Consider the following 21,296-nt stretch of genomic DNA (forward strand, 5'->3'; position numbering starts at 1 on the left):
AACTTTCTGCTGTCGATGACTTCTTGTGTTGTTTAAGCGTTGGGAGCCTGGTGGCCCAATTGCTCTGTCTGGAGTATCCTTCCTTCTAGTGTGTGGGGTTTTTGAGCACTAACTCTTAGGAGCAGTGAGTGGGGTTTTCCAAGACAAGATCCCTTAACTGAAGTGTTTGCAAGCTCTAGAGTACCCTTTTTTGATGATCCAGGCAGCGTGTGCTGTCAAATAGCAGTAGATGTTCGCGTACTGAGGCATAACAGGCTAGTACTGATTAATGGTGTGCTTCAGTTAAAATGAATTACAGGTGCCAAAGCAAGGAAAAACTCAGCATTGCTTTAACCACAGTGCTAAAACTGAAAGCGATGGAGCAAGGCCACTGGGTCGGAGCTGTGCTCACAGCAGAAACTGGCAATATCGGAAGCTTTCCGGGCTCTGTGGATGAATAATGCCTTCCCTCCCAGAACCCACCTTGCTGACGTGGCGAAGGCGGCGATGCTGTTCCCTTGGCCACCTCTCACCCGCAGTATGTCCACTGGGAAAAGGAACCCACCACCTTCAATGCAGAGACTTCACTGCCAGTATAAATTTATTTCAGTTTCAAAAATTTGAGAATAAATTTGATGAGACTCCCAGGTCTTTACCCATTCTTGAGGATTCTTACATGTATCTTAACCGCTCCGCAGTCAGCTGCGGCCACGAGTGGTGCGGATCAAAAATTCATACTGCAGCAGTAACTTCAGCATCTGCGCTGCAACCGTCAGCCCACGCGATTAGCAGGGGCGGTGCGGCCTGCGGTGTTTGAATGACGGCCGGGCGGTGCCTGGCCTCACGCCGTAAGACCAAGCGTGTCTCCCGGAGGCTCCCCGAGGCCGTGCTCCCCGAGGCCGTGCCCTCCGCTCCCGCCTCCGGCCCCCGCGGCGGCCCCCTTCCCGCGCCGCCCCCCGCCCGCCTGACGTCACGCCTGTTTGGCACCGCCCTGGCCACGCCTCGATTGCGAACGGAGGGCGGTGCTGCCCAATCAGAGGCTGTTTTGGCGGCGTTGCCGGGCGGAGGCCGTGCCGGCGCGGGGCGGTGTGGGCGGGCTGAGTGCGGTGGCGGCAGCCAATTGGGGCGGCCGAGGGCGCCGCGAAGGGGCGGGGCGGGTGGCGGGATGGCGGCGGCGATGGCGAGCGCGGCGGAGCGGGCGGTGCTGGTGAGTCGGGCGGAGGGCTCGCCGTTGCCGTGGCGAGCGGCGGCGGCCCGGCCCCGGCGGCCCTGCCGGGACCCCCGCAGGGCCGTTCTGGCTGGCCGGGCCCGGGCGGGGAGCCGCACCTCCCGGCCGGCGGCGAGGCCGTTCCTTGCCGCCGGCTCCCCGCGCCTGGGCTGGGGCGCTCTGTGAGGGCCGACCGGTCACCGCTGCGTGGGCCGTGGGGCGGCTGCTCCGGCGGCCGCGGCGGGCCCGCAGGGCGGTTCCTAGGTGCTCGGCCGGGGCGGGCTTTCGGGCCGTCCCCGGGCTCCGTTGCTGTGCTGCCCTCAGGCCCGCGGCCGCCCGGCAGGCCGTGGTCTCCTCCAGACTCCCCTTGAGCTGCTTTAACGGTCTCTGCTTCGGTGTTCTCCCCGTGAGCAATACGAGGGTGGGTTGCGATTGACGCCGCTACTTGCGTTGGCCTCGAGTGAGTCCGGGGGCAGGCCGGTGCCGGAGGCAGTCCTGCTTACGGTAAACAGCGAAGTGTGTTGCGTGACCTTGATTTTTTCATAGTCAGCCCAACACGCTGCTTGATGGAAGACCAGGCGTAGCAAATGGCAGGCAGGCGTGTCAAAGCAGCCTTGTTCACTCGATAAAGGTAGGAAAGACATAGACCAGCTGACGTTGCAGACATCTCCTGAGACATAAGCTGCAAGAAGTAGTGAAAACTTCCTATCTAGGGAGGGAATTTTAGAGATGCATCTGGGCTGGGCAGAAAGCCGCATGTGAAAACCAGATTTTTCTAAAATGAATGTGATTTGGAATGATATGACTAGCACTCTTCAAAAACACAGATGTGTAGTGCACAGACATGGTGAATGAACCTGACTTAGCCTGAAATTAATACCGGGGGGGGGGGGGGGGGAGACCTTCTGCTGTCACTATAGGGGGATGAAAGACACCAATGATGTTTTGAAGTAGAAACATCTGCATGGCGACAGTTGGGTGGTGGAGGCACTAAAGGCATCTGCTTTACCTACGTGATTTCTGCTCCTTTGGGAACCTGGAGGAGGGCGAGTGTTACAGAGAACAAAAGAGCAAGGAATCCGATGTGTCAATATGATGCCCAGAAACCCAAAACAGGATTAAATGGTGAAAGTCAGTGGTCCTGCACCCACACTGGTTTGAAGGATAACAGAGAATCCTACCTAGGTTAGTTGTGCATACCTGCTTTGGGTGAACATTCGTTGAAAAAACCCCATCCTTGTCCTACTCTTTGTTCAGATAACTCTTGCGTAAGGTGATGACACATCAGTGAGTAGTTATTTTATGTTTCTCATGGTGAACAGGAACTGTCTAGCGGAGAAACCACAGGCTTAAATTTCTGAGCTGACCATACCTTTCCAATTTTTCTGTGGGCAACGTGCTCAATTCATTCCCTTCCGGTACTTCCCACGTGGAAAATTTCTCCTCTCTTACAAGGTAGCAAGTGTCAATCTCTTCTTTGTCCCTTGCTTGCTTCTGTCCCCACTTCTCTGACGATCTTCTGCGTGGGGGTCTTGTGGTTTGAGGATCTGCTTTATACAGGCTTCGCTGTAGCAGACAACTGATTGCAGCCTGAGGTGGTGTGTCATCAGATCTGAACTTCTTTGTTACTGAATTTGCCCAAATGATTGGGAGTCCTTAGCCTTTCTCTCTCCCCACCCACTTTTCAGTTTAGCTTTCTTTATTTTTAGGCTGCTGTTGCTTGGTAAAATGCCACTGGGGGCAGGAGGAGCATTTTAGGTTTTGTCTTGGTTTCTCACCATCTAATTGACAACAAATTTGTCCACAAGTTGAGTTTGTTCTGCCCATGACGGTAATTGGTAAGGCATCTCCCTGTCTTTATCTCGGCCGATGAGCTTTTCATCTTATTTCCTCCCCCTGTCCCATTGAGAAGGGGGAGTGGGAGAGGCTGGGTGGGTGTCTGGCAGCTGGCCAGCCAAGGTCAGCCCACCCCAGCAGCTTAAAAAGATGCCCCAGATTTTGAAGCAGCAGGATCTGTACTTTGCTCTGAAATTCACATCCCGTGCTGCCTGTTCTTTCCTAATTCTGTGATTATTGGTACAGTGATTTGTATGAATGCTGCTTTGTTAAACAAAGTCAAAACAAGAATGAGGACAATTCATTTGGCTGGGGCGGAGAAGTGGAGAGTAAGGCCTTTCAACAAATCAGGAAGAAATCTTTTTCTTCTACTAGCATGTGATGTAAACAGCATGGACATAGCAGTATACTTAGAACTTAAATAATTTTCGTATGTCTGAGAGATTTATTTCCAGTGTTTGACTTCTAATGATTCTAGTGCTGTCTTTCCACAATGTAGGAAGAAGAATTTAAATGGCTTTTACAAGAAGAGGTCCATGCTGTTTTGAAACAGCTGCAGGATATTTTGAAGGTAAGGTTAATTTGCTTCATCTGTTTTTTGTGTTGTGGGTTTGTTTGCTCTCCCATGTGAGGAATGGTGGTAGATTTCCCCTGGAGGAAAAAATTCTTGGTAGAGGGTGCACATAAAGGTCCGTCACGCATGTCCAGTGCTGTCCCAAGTGTTTGCTTGCCCTCTGGTCTCGAGAACTCAAAATAAAGCTGATTCCCCCTAGATTTCTCTGTTCTTGACCCTCTTTCCTGAGAGAGAGCTGTTTTGAAAAGGCACATGGAGGCACCCAGACCTGTCTACGAGGCATTTGCCTGAGATGTGAATATTTTCTGGAACTGAGAATCTGGATCTGCCTGTAACTCTGTCATGTGATGGTGGAAACAAGCATGATAGCCTTTAGCTGACAAGCTGCTACTTGTGCAGTAATTAGTAGCATGCACTCTCCTCATTCAAAACCATCCTTCCCTCGATATGCCTACTTCTCTGCTGGTACCTGCCCCTTTCAGAGGTGTGAAGTCTTCAGCTGAACCAGGCCTGCAGCACCTTTCGCCAGCCTGAGCATGGGCTGCCGGGTTCGGCTCTTTCCAGGCAGCCAGGTGGTGAACTGGCCAAAGGGGATTGTGTGCACGAGAGTTCACCGCTCTCCTGCTAGGTTAGTTTTCAACAGGCCCAGCCCCTTAATGTTCTGAGATTTCAGTGGGGGTTAGGGGGTGATGCAAGAGCAGGGGCAAAAATGTGGAGGTGAGGGGCGGGTGCCAGAGGAGGTAGGAGTGCCATAGTGCTGACCCAGGATGTGACTCAGTAGCAGGTGACAACAACCTGCAGTATCTGTATATATAGTATCTGTTTCGAAGAATTTGCAATAGTTTTAAGGGTGAAGTGTGATTAAAGGACAGTCACCAGCCAGTATAACCAGTCAGGAGTGTTGGTTTTCGCTCCAGACTTCGCACGTGGGTAAGGGACCGGCGGTGCTTGCGCTGTGCAGCCTGGGGGCAGTGAGCGTGCTGAGAAAGGGGCAGCGCCACGGTGCCTGAGGGCATGCAGGGCTGGGCTGTGCAGAGTGCTGCTCCTGCTGTGGACAGTTTGCCGACCCCTGTGGGCACTGGCCGTGTCACCCAGCTCCGGGGTGTGGAGCTGGAGCGTGAGATTTCTGATGCCTGTTGCCATGAGCCGCACACACTGAGCCTTCTCCTGGGCTGTGCCTGTCCTGCAGGAAGATGAGGGAACATCTGTGTGCTCTGCTAGGTGGGTCGCAGGAGGGTCGTTTCTGCTCTTGCCTTGTCTTTGTTCATGGCTTGTGGTGCGCTGAGCCTAGGTGGACGCTCCAGCACTCACTATGTCCTCTCTTGGGCAGGAGGCCTCTCACCGGTTCGCCCTGCCCACCAGCAGCTCGGGAGGAGCCATCAAGCAGGAGAACTTTGTGCTGAGCACGTCGGGGTAAGTGGTCGGGGCGGCCAGTGGGTCGCTGCTGCTCTGCCAGGCCGCTCCGGTGGGGGCCGCCGCTGCTCCCGGCGATGCCTGTGTTTGTGCCGGGGGCTTCCGTCTGTAGCGAAGGGCGCTTGTTCCTTGAGCGTCTGCGGCAAAGGTCTCTACAGCGTCCCCCGAGTAAAGGGGTTTCCTTCAATAGGAGATTTTGCCTTAAGGACAACAAAGAAACAAACTCTCATGGCACGTTAACGTAACAGTCTGTAGCCATGTTCCAGGGGCTGCCTTAGCCAGACTTGTGCCGTTTCCTACTGACACCTGTAATATAGTCACTGATTCCTGACCACACGCTGGTGTGTTGCATCAGCGTGCTGCTGTCAGCAGTTTTGCCAAGGGGCATTCTTCTGATTCTGGGCGCAGGGAGTCGCAGTTACAAGACCTGAATTCTGCTCTTGGCTCAGCTTCTGACTCTGACTGTGGACAAATCTTAACCTTTGTCCTCCCTAAAATAGCAATAATAAATCTACTTTGCACAGAGCAAACTGAGACCTGTGCAGAAGGTGCTATAGAAGTGCGGTTCTTCTGAAATAGTTGTTCATTTTTTGATCTTCAGCATAAGCCTTGGTCTGAATAGCTGCACTCTGGCTGAGGTCACAAGCTTGTTGCAAAGTAGGAGACCTTAGTCCTTAGAAGCAGCATGGTGAGCGTTTTATAGAATGGTGCAATGATTCTGTATTGGGTTTGAAGGTTGCATTCTTCAGATCTTAAAGTATTAAAGTTGATTCTAGTTTTCATTCATTGTTGTTGCAAGGTGGATCTTAAAAAGCATTGATCTAAAGAGTCTCTGTCTAATGTATTAAAATGTAAGGTATGGCTAAACTGAGTTCTTGAAGGCCCAGGTGCTTCAGTCTTCCCCCACTTCATTATAGAGGTGAGCCATCTTGCAGGACCTTTTAAAGGGCTTGGTGTGTGGTTTTTTTTCTTTATTTAGGTTTTTTTTCTTGGGGGTGGGATTTGTAGCTTTCAGCTCCCATATGAACCATGTAGCCCTCCAATGTCAGTAATTTATCTAATATCTTGTGTTTGTGCCTACTAGAGCTGTTGGTAACTGCAACCACATTGTTGATAGGTAATACATGAAATAAGCATGGGATCAGAAATGAATGTAATGTTTTAGGTAGAGCAGTTAGGGTGAGGTGGTTCATAAAGAATATGACAGCAGCTGGCCGCAGGCCAAGAGCTGGGGACTTGAACGTGTGTGTAGAGTTCATCTGCATCCCCCAGCTGACCCCTGGAAGGAGGGGAACTTGGCTAGCTACATGGGACAGGGAGGGGCGGTGTCAGTTTGGCAGTTTTGGTAGGTGTCTCTTGCCTCTTGTGACTTGTGTTGCCCGGATCTTTCTTCTCATTCCAGCACAGACCAGGTGAAAGGTGTGTTGACCCTGCAGGGAGATGCCCTGTGTCAAGCTGTGAGTACTTGCCGTGGTTCTTGCTTTGTACTACCATCAAGGGGTGGGAGTCATCCTTATCAAGGGAGAGGTCATTCTTATTATGCTTTACCAGTGACCAATAAGTATTCTTTGTTAGTCTTCCCTAATAGGCCTTAAATCCTTAACATTTCAGCAACTGTTGAAATTTGTCAAGATCCAGCATCTAAACACCCCCCCCCCCCCCCCCCGCTGTGGTGAGTGGTGGAGTTGACTTTCATGGGGATTCCTTGCCTTTACCGCCTTTGTTGTGTAATATGGGGGCCTTCTGAGATGAGGTTGTGTGTCCTGCCTGGATCCTGATTCACTAAATGCCTTTCAACTTATCCTTTGTATTCGCATCTTCCTGTAGGAGGACTGAGGTTCTGGCTGTGCCGGGACTGCTGAAAGCAGCTTGCCAAGATGGTCTGGGAGACAGAATGGAGCGGGACTGGCAGTCTCCACGTTCTGCATATGGGGATTGCTTGCTCTCACGTGTTTGTTTCTTTCTTCAAGGATGTTAATCTGAAAATGCCCAGAAATAATCAGCTCCTGCACTTTGCATTTCGGGAAGACAAGCAGTGGAAATTGCAGCAGGTACTGTTAACTTTAGATGCCTACTCCTCTGTAGCGTCTGCACCCTCCAAGCATTAGCTGTAGCCCCTTGCTTTCCGAGAGAGAATGTTATGTCCATTCCACGTTAGCTCCAGTGGTAAAAGCTAAGGGAAGAAACAGATGCAATTAAGTTCAGTTATGGTGCTAGGAGAGAGAGGTGGGTTCTGCTTGTTCCTGAAACACCAGCGAGCTGAAGGCTGTCTGCATAGCAGTCATAATCCTTTAAAAGGAGTGCCTAGGGTGCCTGTGCAGTACTGGCCTTGTGTCTTCTTGTAAAACCCAGGCTAGCAGGACAAAGAACAACTTCAGAGGCTTTGAGTAGCTTGCTCTCATTCTCTTGCAGAAGCATTTCTTTATGCTGAGAACAAACGTCACTGCATTGTGCTCTTGTACCATAGCTGAGTTCCCTCAGTTAAGGAGTTAAAGGGATGTGGCTATCCAGAACGTTGAATCTCTTTCCCACCATTTTGCTGGGAGATACCTGACTTCAGGATCTGATCTAGTGCCTGATCTTGAAGACGCAGTTTCCCGCAGTTACTTTGTCATAGCTGAGTACGTTGGAGAAAGATGTATTCCATGTGTTCCACTATGCCATGGCTCAGGTTCTTCTAGGTGATCAGTGCATTTGGTATTGAGTGCAGTTTCCAATGGCTGCTTTGGCAGCGGAGTGAAAGCTCTACCTGGTAACTTTGTAGAAATGTAGAAAATTGTGTACTCGAGATGTTAATGCCAAACTCGACTGAGTTTCTTTATGCCTCGCAACAAGGCAAGGAAGTTTTTGTGATAACACTCAGCAGTGTGTCCTATTTTGTGGCTGTTTTGTACTGCTGCCTGGTTGATAGGCTTCTACCAGCTTTTATGAAAAATGCCTTCCTTTATTTACTTGCAAGAGTTTTGTGTTCTAATGTTGTTCAGATGTAGAATGTGAGTGCCTAAAGGACTCTGTGCGGAAGCATTTACAGTGATTATGTGGAGATCTTTGTCCTGTCTCAATTAAAAATGAACATCTCGAAGTATTGTGAGTTTCTTCCCTTAGTGAGTGGTGCCAGCTGGAGTTTTGCTTCTCTGTGCAAAGTAAAGTCATCGGTAAGAAATTGTAGCATAGGCATATTTTTGAGGAACACAAGTCTTTAGGAACTTGATTAGAAAACAGAGCAAAATCAAGGGGGAATAGGAATGAAGCAAGTCCTTCTAATAGCAGGATTGGCAGTGCTGGGTTGGGTAACACTGCCAAGGGTAATTTAGCTTGCTCGAAAGCATCTAGGAGATGTAAAGGCTAGAGGTGGTGATGTTTGGAGATGCCATAGCCCAAGTACCTGCAGAGTCTCTCTGTAGTCTGACAGTGGACTTTTATCATCTCTCTCTTCTGTCTGTAGCCTCCAGTGCCTTGTGCTTTCTAAGAGCAGGGCTGTTCTCCAGATGAGAAGGAACCAGTGCCCATATCTATGCCAGGGAGGCCTCTACAAGGCTGAGCTGGGATCTGGGGTTGCTGGGGAGCAACGTAGATGTATGAAACTACAAATATCCCAAGCTGTGTTATCCATCTCCCAGCAGCCACCTCTCATACAGGCTTCCCTGCTTATGTTTTCCATTTATTGCACCCTCTGATTTACCCTTTTGCTTTTTTTCAATTTTCCTGCTGCTGCCTGGAACTGAACACAAGTCACTTTCTCCCAGGGCTGTTTTCTTCTTCCTCTGGTTTGTCCTTGCTCCCATGAAAGTACACCTATCAACCTTGCTTTGATAATTGTCTCCTGGCTGCAAGCAGTCTTGCTTGAGAGGGACTTGAGCTAGCTGTGTTCTGAGTCTGGTCAAGTTCCACACAAGTGGTGTGATGGCAGCTTCTTGATGCTGGAGATAACTTTCAACCCCAACAATTATAGTTTAGAAGGACTCTGGAATACTGCCAGAGATGCTATATTAGAAATCAATGTTTGCTGCTCATTTCTGCTATTGATGTAATTTACACCATTGGTTTTAGCTCTAATAGTTCCTAAGGAAGAAATCATTATTCATGTTGCTAGACCTGACTGCCTGCTGTGTACCATCAACAGTGAGAATTCCTACCTTGAACAGTCATGATCAGAGTCCTCCCCAGGATGAGAGTGCCTGATGTCACTGTTCCTTCAGGGCAGCAGCAATATTTTTATTGACAATCCAGGTTGTAGCTATCAGACTGTTTTGCATCTCCAGTCCTTGAGTGAAGAACCCAATAATGCATCTGGGCAGCAGTAGTAGATTTGTGTTAGCGAGTGTCGGGTACTCAGAGAGAAATGGCCTTAACATTTGAGAAGTCACCATTTTCTTAGGGGCAATGAAATAATCAGGGAAACCTGTACTTCCTAGTGTGTGTTATAGAGAGTGTTTCTTTAATAGGGCTGTATTTGTACCTTTGCAGATCCAGGATGCTAGAAACCATGTTAACCAAGCCATTTACCTGCTTATGAACAGAGATGTAAACTACCAGTTCAAAACAGGCTCGGAGGTTCTCAAGGTGAGGAGAAAGCCCTCTCTACCTGGGTGGGAACGTGCGTTTTTCTTCCCTTCATTTGTTGTTTTAAACACAGTTAATGCACATTACTGTCTTCAGTCTCTTACTGGAAATGGATCCCCCAGTTGTAGCCATATGTACCTGTGTCAAGGAGCATCCATGTGACCTCATATTTGATATGAATCTATACCAGTTTATCATCAGTAACAGGGTTGTACATCATGGTGAATGGTAATCTGAGTAGTCGGTGCCCTGTTGCACAGCGGTGATGTTCTGGGAGCATCTCCCTTGGTCTTTTTTGGATGATGTGGTTACACAGCTCATGCTCTTCCCTGTCAGTCAGTGCTTTCGGGGAGAGAAGAAATGAGGCAGTCATCAGCAAACAAAAGATTACAGTTAGTACTCATGATTTACTGATGATTTGAAAGTGAATTCTCACTTGCTAGTAGTAGTTGACGTGGTCTGATACAGACCAGCTGCTGCATGGCAATAAGGCCCAGCCCTCTGCTTGGAAATGCTCTCTGAAGCTACCAGAGTTTCGACTTACTCATTAGAATCCATCACAATATCAAACATGAGAAAGCTAAACCTTTTTAGTCTCCACATGGGCAAGGGCTGCTAATTGGAAGAAGCTAGGTAATAAAACTATTTCCTTTTTACTTTTGGGTGGAAGTAGGGGGTAGAAATTAGTCATAATATAAAATACCTTCATCTTAGCAGTCATGAGCTCTATAACAGACATATGTTGCTTCCCACGTTTTTTTCTGGAAAAGGAAATCTGCCTGAATAGAGCCTTTGAACTGTAGTTTCTGGCAGGATTGGACTCACAGTGAGTTGGTTCTTTTCTCTAGTGCCCTAGCTCTTAGACGGTTATGAACTGGGGGGCCCATTCAGCAGTTGTTGTACCCGTGATGTGGGAGTGGGGAGAACTAGAACACAGCTGCTTGTTTTTCCTTAATGCCTGCTCTTCAGGAGAGCTGATGATGAGTTTGTCAACGCTTCTGTGGCATCAGTAGTTGATCTCATGTTCTCTTCTTATTCTTCTAATGAATAGCTGTTCTCTCTTCAGTCCCTGGTATTAAACACTCCTGGCCTGTCTCACAAGTGTCTATAACGGTGGTAACAGTTAAACTGCATTTATGTGGGAGCCACCCCTTCCCAATAAGTCCCTGAATTCCTGGAAGGGCTGGGGGGTGGGGGTGGGGGTTGTTCTTGTAACACTTGCAAAAGGCTGTAGGATTCTGCAGCACACCATCCAGAGCTGTCCAGGGATCGCCACTCAGCAGTATACTGTATGTTATCTTGTAGCTTATGGATGCTGTGATGTTACAGCTCTCAAGAGCCCGAAATCGGCTTACCACTCCAGCCACTCTGACTCTACCAGAGATTGCGTCCAGTGGTCTCACAGTAAGTATGTGGTGGTCTAGATCTCCATACAGTCTGGCAGCATGCAACAGTTAGGATATTGTGCTGCATCCTGGTGGAAGTGGATTTCTGAAGTGTCTCCTGAGGCAGAAAGAGGGAGCTGAAGTAGGTGCAAAGCCGGAGCATTTTTGGCTGCTCTGTATGTTTCTGTGGGAAAGCAGATGACTTGGGCATGAGGACTCTGGTTCTTAGAGAGTAAGTTCTGTTCTCTGCCCACAAATCTTGTCCAGGGATGATTTGCCCTTGTGAACGCTGCTCCATCCTCTTTTGTCACCATCATGCACACACCATTTGATCAAGTGCAGCAAGAGCAACTATTGCCTGCAAGCTGCTGAGTCTTTGTTTCTTTCTTAATGTCCCTCTCATTATGGGGTAACTGTAGTATGGCTTAGAAAAAGGTAGTGATTTCCTAGCATTAGAAATAATGGTCCTTTCACTGACAAAGAAACTACTTATTTTCTCACCAGAAAATGTTCACCCCTGTTCTGCCTCCAGACATCCTTGTGAATTTCTATATTAACCTGAATAAGCTGTGCCTGACCGTCTACCAACTGCATGTGCTGCAGCCCAGCACAACCAAGGTGACGCCTGCTATCTCTTGAGCCTTGTTTATTTACCTCTCCCTACGTCTCACTGTGAGGAGGCGATCGCACTGCTACACGGTGCAATGTTATATGCATAAGATAATGCAGAAATGGCTGTAACTGGTGTTAAGTGTCTGTGTTTAGATCTGCTGCAGACAGAACGCTGGCTCTAAATCTAGTTTGGGGCATGGCCACTTAGCCCAGAAGAAAACACCAGTGCTCTGGAGAAAGCCAGTAAATATTTTTTGCCAAGTAATGCTTTATCTTACAATATAGTTTGATAATTTTGCATAATTTTGGAAGGGCATAATTGTATTAATCCAGTTTACATCGAAGTAGCATCTTGGGTTTTCTGAATGGAGTTTTGATGGATACTTTTCTGCTTCACCTGTTGCATTTGGGTCAGCTTGATGTCCTGTAAATACAGAATTAAACTCTTAAGCTTTATGAAATGCAGTCCTTCCATAAGGATATTTTTCCTAAAATCTATCTTTTGTTTTTCTTCTGGATCCTCTCATCTTATTTTTGTGGTGCTAAAATTTGGAGCTAAGTTGGACTCAGCCACTGTGTAGAATTTTTTTTTCATGAAGGAGCAGGAAGGGATCAAATGACATGGATTCCATATGAATGGAGTATTCGGGCAGATACAGTATAGGGATTTCTTGATGTCAGGCTACTGAAAGTGCAAACCTTAAACGTCCTCCTCCTAAGTAGTTTGTTTACTGTGTCAAAATTCTAATGACCTTTTCCTTCTCCTCTAGAACTTCAAGCCTGCCGGAGGATCCATTTTACACAACCCTGGAGCCATGTTGTAAGTACGGTCACTACAAGGGCTGTGTAACAGGTGTAGGAGTATGCTGAGGATGAGATCCAAATGGATGATTATAGCATCTGTTAAGTGGAGAAGCTGGATTGAGTCACTTGCTGTGGCTGTGCCTGTGAATGCACAGGTGCCCATGAGTGTTTCTTTAATGAGTTGGTCATAAAGGCCCAGAGATGTGGCTTTTCAGGATACGGCCCACCCATACAGTGCCATGAGTTTGTCTAGAGATCAGAGTTGTCAACCAAAATGAACATTAGGTTATTGGCATTGCCATCTGCATTTCCTGCCTTTGTGCCTCTCTGGAAAGTGGTAGAGTTTCTACCTTAACCCTATTAGATTTAGCTTAACTCTAAATCTGGTCAGAGATAGACTGAGAGTTTGCATTCTATAACTTTGCCAGGTGCTGTTTTAAATGTAGTAGAAATCATAATGATCTCTTCTTGGGCCCCTCACTACAAGAAGGACATTGAGGTGTTAGAGCGTGTCCAGAGAAGGGCAACGAGGCTGGTGAGGGGTCTGGAGAACAAGTCTTATGAGGAGCGGCTGAGGGAACTGGGGTTGTTCAGCCTGGAGAAAAGGAGGCTCAGGGGAGACCTCATCGCTCTCTACAACCACCTGAAAGGAGGTTGTAGCGAGGTGGGGGTCGGTCTCTTCTCCCAAGTAACAAGCGATAGGATGAGAGGAAATGGCCTCAAGTTGCGCCAGGGGAGGTTTAGATTGGACATGAGGAAAAATTTCTTTACTGAAAGAGTGGTTAAACATTGGAACAGGCTGCCCAGGAAAGTGGTGGAGTCCCCATCCCTGGAGGTATTTAAAAGACGTGTAGATGAGGCGCTTAGGGACATGGTTTAGTGGGCATGGTGGTGTTGAGTCGATGGTTGGACTCGATGATCTTAGAGGTCTTTTCCAACCTTAATGATTCTATGATTCTGAGAATGGAGGACAGTTGAGTTTTGTGTTCTGTGCTGTTGTGTGTGAAGCTGTGTTCTTTTTTCCCCCACTCCAGTGAGTTTGGCAACCAGCGATATGAAGTCAGCCATGTCCATAAAGTGGAATGTGTTGTCCCATGGTTAAATGATGCCCTTGTCTTCTTCACAGTTTCACTGCAGCTTTGCCAGCAACTGAAGGACAAGGTAATGGTTTTAGAGAAGAGACTTTGTTTTTTAACTCTGGATTTTGAGAGGACCTCAGATCTCCTAAAATCTGATGTGATGTTATTCTGTACAACTTACATATAAACTGAAAACAAGCGATGAGTCAATGCTCTGGAGCCAGGGAGCTGGCTAGCACTGCCTAGCAGACAGCCGTCTGGGATAAGTGTAGTAGTGTGGCAGATGTCTTTGCTGAACTACTGACCAGATGGAAAGGAGCAGGTAGACACTTTTGTGTTCTCAGTCATGAGCTGGATGTGAGGAAATGCCAGGGTGCTGGAGAGGAGGCATGGAGACCTCAGCAAACTAGATTGCAGTAGACCAGTGTTCGGTTCCAGCTCTGCAGCTCACCTGGCTGCCACCTTGAGCAAGTAACTTTGGGCTCCAAGCCTCTTCAGTGACAATAGCAGCAAATCTGCCCTTCTGCAGTGCAGTGCTGGAGTGTGTAATGCTGTAAAGCTCAATCTTCATGCACGCATTATATGCTCGCTCTTCTATGGCCCAAGGGATACAGGAACTTACCTGCTTTTCTTCTTGCTTTCCAGATCTCCGTTTTCTCCAGTTACTGGAACTACAGGCCATATTAATTCTCTGTGGAGTGTCCAAGCCCTTACAGTACTTCCAGTGTCTCTCTGTTTTCAACATGCCAGCTGAGTCCAGGTCAGCCTGAGGAGTGCTGTGGTTCGCTACCATATGGCCCTCCGTAGGGTAGGGTCAGTGTATCCAGAGACACAACTTTAGTAGCCTTGTCTGGGACTGCTCCATAAGCAGGGCACCAAGCAATGCTGTGTGGTTTGCAAGAGCTTCCACCTGTCTTTGTTCTCATGTGCGTTGTGTGGCTTACACTTTCCAAGCCTCTGATGAATTACACTAGTCCATTACAAGGGATGGGGAGCTGTGGACTACTCTTACTAACTGTATTTGCACACAGTGCTGTAACTAACTGCTGGACTGAGCTGGCTGGGAAGGGATGAAGACAGACTAATTTAACACACCACAAAAAGTGTAGGGCATGTTGCTCCATGTAGTGAAATATGTTGCTGTGGTCTGGTCCAGCTGTGGTTATGACTAGCCCTGAGTTTCTCCCTCTCCTATCTGTTCTGTCCATGCCCATGTTACTGATTCCCCTTTGGGGATATTCTTACTTGCTGCTGTTTGAACTCTTTTTTTCCCTGGCATCAATGTGATAATATTTTTTTTTTTCCTAAGCCCTAGTGGGGCCAATTGGTTTTTTCCAGGTTTAGTATCTTGTTTTCACTGCCAGCCTTTGGAGCTGCTTCGGTACCTTGAGCACAGCTGTGCAGTCTCACATCCTGTCATTAAACCCAAAGTGAGTACCACGTTGTTACTATGATTTGCTGCCTACCTATGGATGCTACAGTATGTAACTCACCCATCTAGCCGTTGATAACTATGAAATAAAGATCCTCAGACCTGCCATGCTCCTATGGGCTGTCAGTGCTGAGAATGAAAGAGTATCAAAGATTGTGCTCTCTTACAAGTGAGTGGCTGTTCTTAGTTACGCATGCTGGATTACTGTTTGCCTTACTGGGAGGACGGTAGTGGTCTCTGAGGGCAGAGCTGGGCAGCCCTTCGAAGGCTGGGCGTGGTTTGTGTAGCCTCAGCCCAGTGCTTTCTGACATCTGAGTACTACCTGAAATACTTTTCCAAACTTCCCTTGACGGTCATGCTTGGAAGAGGCTGTAGGTACTGAGACTGGGCTGGGTTGTCTCATGGAGCTGGCTGTTAAGTGATGAGGAAGCATCACCTGCCTCCTTGGCTCCAGCTAGCCGTGTCCAGCCTGTGTTTATGGTGGCTTTCCTCACTGGATTACCTTACCCAGTAGCCTACATGTGTGCTGAGGTCAAGACTGCAGGCTCACCGAGGTCCCTAAAAAATATCAGGGCCATTGGAGCCTATCTTAAAAGCATGGTTGGAAAACACCAGAATCCTGGTGTTTTCCAAGCGCTATCCAGAGCGCTGTGCTCAAAAGGAAGAGATCACAGAATCACAGATTTTTTTTTTTTTTTTTTTCTTTCCCTGCATAGACCTCTGCTCTGGGCATGTGTGGCCTACCTTGTCTGTGACCTCCCTTTCTGTCCCTTTGTGAGATCCCTGGGATTCTGAGTGGGTTAGCGCCAGCCTTGTTACTGCTGCAGCCTCCTTCTCTGAGGGCTTGACACTTGGTGCTGTGCTTGGTCTAACACATGCTAGTATTACAGGTCGCAGGCAGTAACAGAGCCTTCAAATGAGTATCAGGCTGTGACTGATGAATGTGTGTGTTAGTAAGTAATGAAAGGTGGACGGTACAGAGGCCTGGATGGGCAGATGCAATAGCAGACTCATTACTGATTCCAGTCAATTAGCCTTATGATTAGCTGCGGTCATGACCCTGGGTATGCATTTACTAACCCTTGCTCTGTTCCAGACCATTCTCTGCTTAGAAAGTGAGTGTGCACGTGTGGAACTGCTCACCATTAACAGCTTCTTGGATGAGAGTATTCTTATAGTTAATAACCTCTCTGGAGCTGTCTGCGCTCTTCTTTAACCCTCCCTGTGTGCGTAGGAGGCTCCTTTTTTAATTCACACTAGTGTGTGCAGTTCAATCAATGTTGCCACATCCTCTCCAACTCAGCTTCCTGCTAATAGGGTTATAACATGCAACCCAGTGTGTGTTGTTTTCTTCTGATGAAAATAGTCGCCTTCAGTTCTGGAGGGCAGGAGTGTGCAAAATGGAATACCTGTTTTGATTCCAGCTCTGATGCACAGTGGCTGCGTCATGAGGACTGCTAGGTGGCAGTGGTAGCTGCTACAGGACACTGCCTAGGTTACTGTTACAGAAGAACAGGGTAACAGCAAGGTAGGTGGGATTCAACAGGAGAGGCTGGCCCAAAGCCCTGGGCTGGTACCCCGTGATTTGAAAGATAAAACAAGGGTCCACCAATTAAAAGACTTAACAGTCTATCTCTTTTCCCCACAAAACCTCTGAGCACAGAAGAAAATTTACAAGGCCCTAAGGGCTCTGCTTTTTCAGCCCAGTGAGGTTGGTACTGGGGTAGCTACTGGCAGCCCACCCCTCCCTTTGCAAATGCAACTCAAATGTGCTGTGGGCCACAATTTTTGGCAAGTGCTTGGCAGCAGAAGGTGTGTGTGAAGTTTGGGCTGCTCTGCAATACTGCAAGGGCTTTTGATTGGTACATGCACTGATGAATGCTGCTGTGCAACTGGAGCAGAATGCAATGATCAGACTGTCTGCCTTTTCCTGGGCTGGGCTTTTATTCTTTTTTTTTTTTTTTAGCTTCCTTTGGGGAAGCTATAATTCTCAGGAGCAAAACCTTTCCTGGTGGTACCTTTCTTTTTCCCTTTTGCCCAGGGAATCTCTACTTAGTCTTCAGGGGATAGAGATCTGCTGCTTAGACCCACTGGCAGCCTGCTTTTGATGGGTCTAGCAGTTGAGTTGCTGCTGCCTGTATGCTGCTGGTTCTGGAACTACAGAAGACACTGATCCATGGGCCTCTGCTGCTGAGCTTCTACATGCCCTTCGAAAAGGAATTAGAGTTGCCTGAACTGAGATGGAGAAGATACTTGCTGGGTAGCTTTCAACAACAGCACTGAGCAGGGTAATGACAGAGCAGAACCACAGACTAAGAGAACAATGAAGAAAGTTTATTTTATGGTTGCCTCTAGTCTGTCTCAATCTGAGCAGCTATTTCTGCATCGTCCAGAGAGTAGTGACAGACAGCAAGCAGAATCCCATGCTACTCTTCCCAGCACCTCAGCACTGAGCAGACAAGAATGTCTCCTTGCTGAGCTCAGCTAAAGCTAAATGTTTGTAAAGATATAATCGTTTCCTCCTGGAGCTGGAGTTGAAACTAAAGGTATTTGTGTGTGCTGATGCCAGTCTGCTCAAGTATTGCCACTGCCAGGACTTGCGTGGAATTGCACCTAACATCCCTGGCCTTGTCCTGCCTTCCAGCTATGGTGGAAACACTGGAAGGGCGTGTACCACCACTCCCATTTATGAGTGCTTGGCTGCCTTTCAGGGTGCTGCCTTCTGGAGTTGGTGTTCTCGGGACAGAATTGAACCTTTCTTGTTCTGTATGTGCCCCAGCAAAAAGGGTCACCCTGCTGCCCCATCATGGCATCACCTGTGGGGACACAGAGTATCACCCTAAAGCAGAGGGACTATACCAGTCGAAAACCTGGGTCCCCCTGGGACTGTAAGGATGCTAGGTAAGGGGGTGATGCTTTTTAAATTGGAGGCGTTGCTAATCTTCAGAATGAAGAACAAGCATCCTCTGCAAAGGTCATAGGGAGGAGGGAAGTCACTGCTCCCTTGCACAGAGCAGTTTTGTCTTCACATGCTTTTCTGTCCCCTGAGAAGAGGTAAGGCAAATTGTTTCTGAAGTTGATGCAGCACATAAAGGAAGCTGGCTCACTGATGACATGCTCCAAATGACTGCAGGGACTGAAAGGGTTCCCAGAAGCTGTGGCTGTGCTTTGAAGCATCTTCAGGGCCTTGTGCTGCCTCTTAATGGATGTTCACAGCCAGGGACAGTGCTACGCTTTGTTTTCAGTCCTGCTGGAAATTACGGAAGGGCTGGAGCCCAAAACCCTGAAAAGAAGCATAGCTGAGCCTCCCATTCAGTCATCCCAGAAGGGATCTTAGTGTGAGGATGCTCCACAGCATGTTTTGATGATCAGCAAGTGTGAGCTTGGAAAAGGATTCCAGCCTGTAGCTGGAGGGAAACAATAGTTTCTCCTACTTTCTCCTTGCCCTCACTCCCTGGCGGTTCCCATGGCTGCTGGCTCTGCATGGGGGAACACCTATTTTCCACTTTGGCTGCAGTAGCTGAGGATGATCTGTGGCTTGTAGCTGAAAAGTCTGCATTAAGGTACTGTATCTTACGGGGATTGTGGGGTGGACTGATTCAAGTGGGTGTATTGGCCTAGGATGGCGTTGCAGGTACCGTGCAAGGGGTTCGCATTCATCCATGTACAGAGAATAGGAAGGGCAGTCGCTGAGGTTGTAGAGGAGGATGGAAGTAGCTGGGCAGCTCTTGGCAGTCAAGGTGAAGATAGTCTGATTTGTAGGTGCAGCAGAAGGAAGAAGCAGGAAGAGTTGTTCTGTCCAGCCGTGAGATGGAGGTGGGTTTAGGGCTCCATTGCCAGGTTGCCTATGCCCACTTTCCTTCTGGGAATCTAGTTGTTTTGGAAAAGGATGTGTCATTGTAAAGAGGAGGGGAAGGAGTTTGCACACCCATGAACACACAAATTATAAATAGTCTCCATGCTTTGTCCATGCTTAAGCCCAGGTACCACTTCCCTTCCCCAGAACAGTGCAAAGGTCCTGGGCGTGTCTGTGCCTGCTCAAGCACATCCAGCCTGCACTCTCTTCCCCATCACCTTCCCTGTGTGAATGTCCCCCCTTGGTGGCTGGGCTATGTTTCTCCTAAGACATGAGTGTGCCTCTGCAGGGGAGAGCAGGGTCTGTCCAGTGCTCTGCCTGCTTTCCTCCCCTGCCCCCCCCATTTCAACAAGCAACACAGATACTGCAGGGCTGGCCTCAGCCTTGGGAGCTCCTTTGTGTCCCAGGTCATTCTTGGGTGAGTGGGCTGGGTTTCATCACCTTGCGTTGTTTTGGGAAGTCGCAGTCACAGCAGCGGATAAGCACCAGAAGCAGCAACAGAAGCACAGTCCCTGGAGAAAAGTGAGCCGTTGCATCAGCATCAGCCTCTATGTCTCCCTGTTAGCACTCTGTGTTTCAGCAAGTACCCTCTTGGCTGTCTGCTCCCTTTTCCCCATTAGCATTGCAGCACTTTGCATGAAGTGCTGTACATCACACAGGACATGGCAACCCCACTAATGCCATCTGAGCCCAGGCTGGTCGGAACTGTGCTGGTGTTAGGCAAGGTGGTGGCATGGCTATGAAAGTGGTCTTGTAACCAGGGCAGGTTACACAGGGAATGTTTCCTCCAGGCCCCTGTATCTTTGCTGGTGTCGCTGCCCTTGCCTGCTGAATGTAAATGGAGTGGCCGCACTCTGCCATTCTTCCTCCAGGGCTGTGCTGCTGGGGGGGCTGCGTGAGTTGCTGGGATTAGGGCAGCTGCCTGCTGAGCCCAGCACCGAGAGAAGCTGTCTGGCACACGCCTTGTGCTGAGCTATGCACTCACCCACAAAGATGAAGAAGATGACAAAAGCAGCAATGTCCCACTCAGTCTCAAAGAGCCTTTTTCTTGCCAGCCGGCTCAGGAAGTTGTGGATCTCATTTTCCAGGTCTGGGCTTTGGCTCGTCATCTCAATTTCTGCTCAGAGCTTATCCAGGTGGCTGACCTGCTGGGCTGCAAGATAGCCCCTGCTAGCAGGGGGGAGTGGAAGAGAAATGCAGCCACGCGCTTCTAGTCCCTCACTGGAGGACGCAGGCCACTGCCTGGGGACAGGGTGATCCTTCTAACCCTGACGGCGAGCCTTGACTTAGGGCTGGCCTTGCAGGGTGGGGAACGCTGTGCCCAAGCTAGAGCAGGAGCTTGGCAAGACTTCTTCTGTCAGGAAAAAGCTGCCCTCGTTTCATGCAACTGCTGTAGATGCAGGCTGTTGAGTCAGCATGGCACCCTGCTCTCCTCCGCAGGCCTGGTCGGCAGCAGGGAGAAGTGGGACCCAGCCTGCAGAGCTGGGCGGGAGCATGGCAACAAGAAGGGCTTCCAGCTTTTCGGAAGCCCGGGCTGCCTCTGCTGCAGGAGGAATGGGCGGGGAAGGCAGCAAGGAGGTACCCACCCCTGCCCTCGTGGCTGCCAGGGCAGCGGGGGCCCTGCCTGCAGGGAGGAGAGGGCAGGAGAGCAGGGCCTTAGCTCGGAGTTCCCTAGCCTGATGCCTCAGAGCGAGCGGTGGGGCATGCCTGGCGCACTGGGGAGAAGGGAATGGCCCGGGGCTGCGGCCAGGCCCTGCTGCCGCTCCCCCCCAGTATCACGTTTCCCTGTTAGCCAGGTCTGGCCTTACCCTGCTGCCCGTGTGCTAGCTCTGCCCCACATCCCCTTCCCAGCTGCCCAGGGCAGAGTTGGCTGCCACAGCCCGGCCCCCGCTTCATCCCCTGACAGCACCTCCTGCCAGGCAGGGAGGCACAGGGGCTGGCAGGGGAACAGCAGCAAAAAAACCTCCTCTGGCAGCCTGTGGCGCTCAGGACAAGGGCGGCTCCAGGGCCTGGCTGTGTGGATGCAGGTGCCAGCCCCATGGGGAGGTGGATCCCCAGCCCTCCCACCCTCCCGCAGGGGGTCAAAGGCTGCAGGGCCTGGGGGCCTGGCCCAGCTTGCCTCCTGGCTCAGCCCTGAGGAGAGGGGAGCCTGATGCCAGGCCTGTCTTGGTGCCATGGCGGCATCTCAGAAGGCAGCCCTTTCCCTGGGGTCAAGGTGTCCGTGCCCAGCCTCTCAGCCACAGGCATGGTCAGGAGTGACAGGGTGAGATGGAGGCCCGGGAGAGGATGATGGGGACGCCCAGCTCTGCCACACTGTGGCCATGCTCTCCTGCGGCGCGTCACAGCATGGCACGGGGAGGAACGGGAATGCTTGCAGCCATGCAGGGGGGCTGTGGGGTTTTGGCCCTGGAGAGCTGGTCACAGGTGGGGTCACAGGCAGCATGTGGGGTCCCCCATTGTGGACCATTGCGCTGCCCTTTCCCGAGCACACAGGGGTGGTTCCTGTGGGTTCCAGAGGAGCTGTTCTAGAAGAAAACCTCTCCAGCCCAGCACTCT

General features: G+C 49.7%; 1 protein-coding gene across 1 annotated transcript; it reads left to right on the forward strand.

The window, feature by feature from the left end:
- The first annotated feature begins 1,132 nt into the window (after positions 1 to 1,132).
- ROGDI (rogdi atypical leucine zipper) lies at positions 1,133 to 14,990 on the forward strand. Its single transcript, XM_076351142.1, has 11 exons — positions 1,133 to 1,186; positions 3,522 to 3,593; positions 4,927 to 5,009; positions 6,412 to 6,466; positions 6,980 to 7,060; positions 9,477 to 9,572; positions 10,878 to 10,976; positions 11,462 to 11,575; positions 12,340 to 12,389; positions 13,408 to 13,534; positions 14,098 to 14,990. Exons 1-11 carry the CDS (start codon positions 1,145 to 1,147, stop codon positions 14,137 to 14,139), a joined length of 861 nt encoding a protein of 286 aa, XP_076207257.1. The 5' UTR covers positions 1,133 to 1,144; the 3' UTR covers positions 14,140 to 14,990.
- Positions 14,991 to 21,296: the final 6,306 nt, after the last annotated feature.

Source organism: Aptenodytes patagonicus, chromosome 13 (assembly GCF_965638725.1).
Source record: "Aptenodytes patagonicus chromosome 13, bAptPat1.pri.cur, whole genome shotgun sequence".
Taxonomy (NCBI): Eukaryota; Metazoa; Chordata; class Aves; order Sphenisciformes; family Spheniscidae; genus Aptenodytes; species Aptenodytes patagonicus.

Coding starts and splice junctions, on each gene's coding strand:
- ROGDI (XM_076351142.1), top strand. CDS start 1,145: ATGGCGGCGGCGATGGCGAGCGCGGCGGAGCGGGCGGTGCTG. Junction 1,187..3,521: donor CGGCGGAGCGGGCGGTGCTG/GTGAGTCGGGCG, acceptor TCCACAATGTAG/GAAGAAGAATTTAAATGGCT. Junction 11,576..12,339: donor TGCAGCCCAGCACAACCAAG/GTGACGCCTGCT, acceptor CTTCTCCTCTAG/AACTTCAAGCCTGCCGGAGG.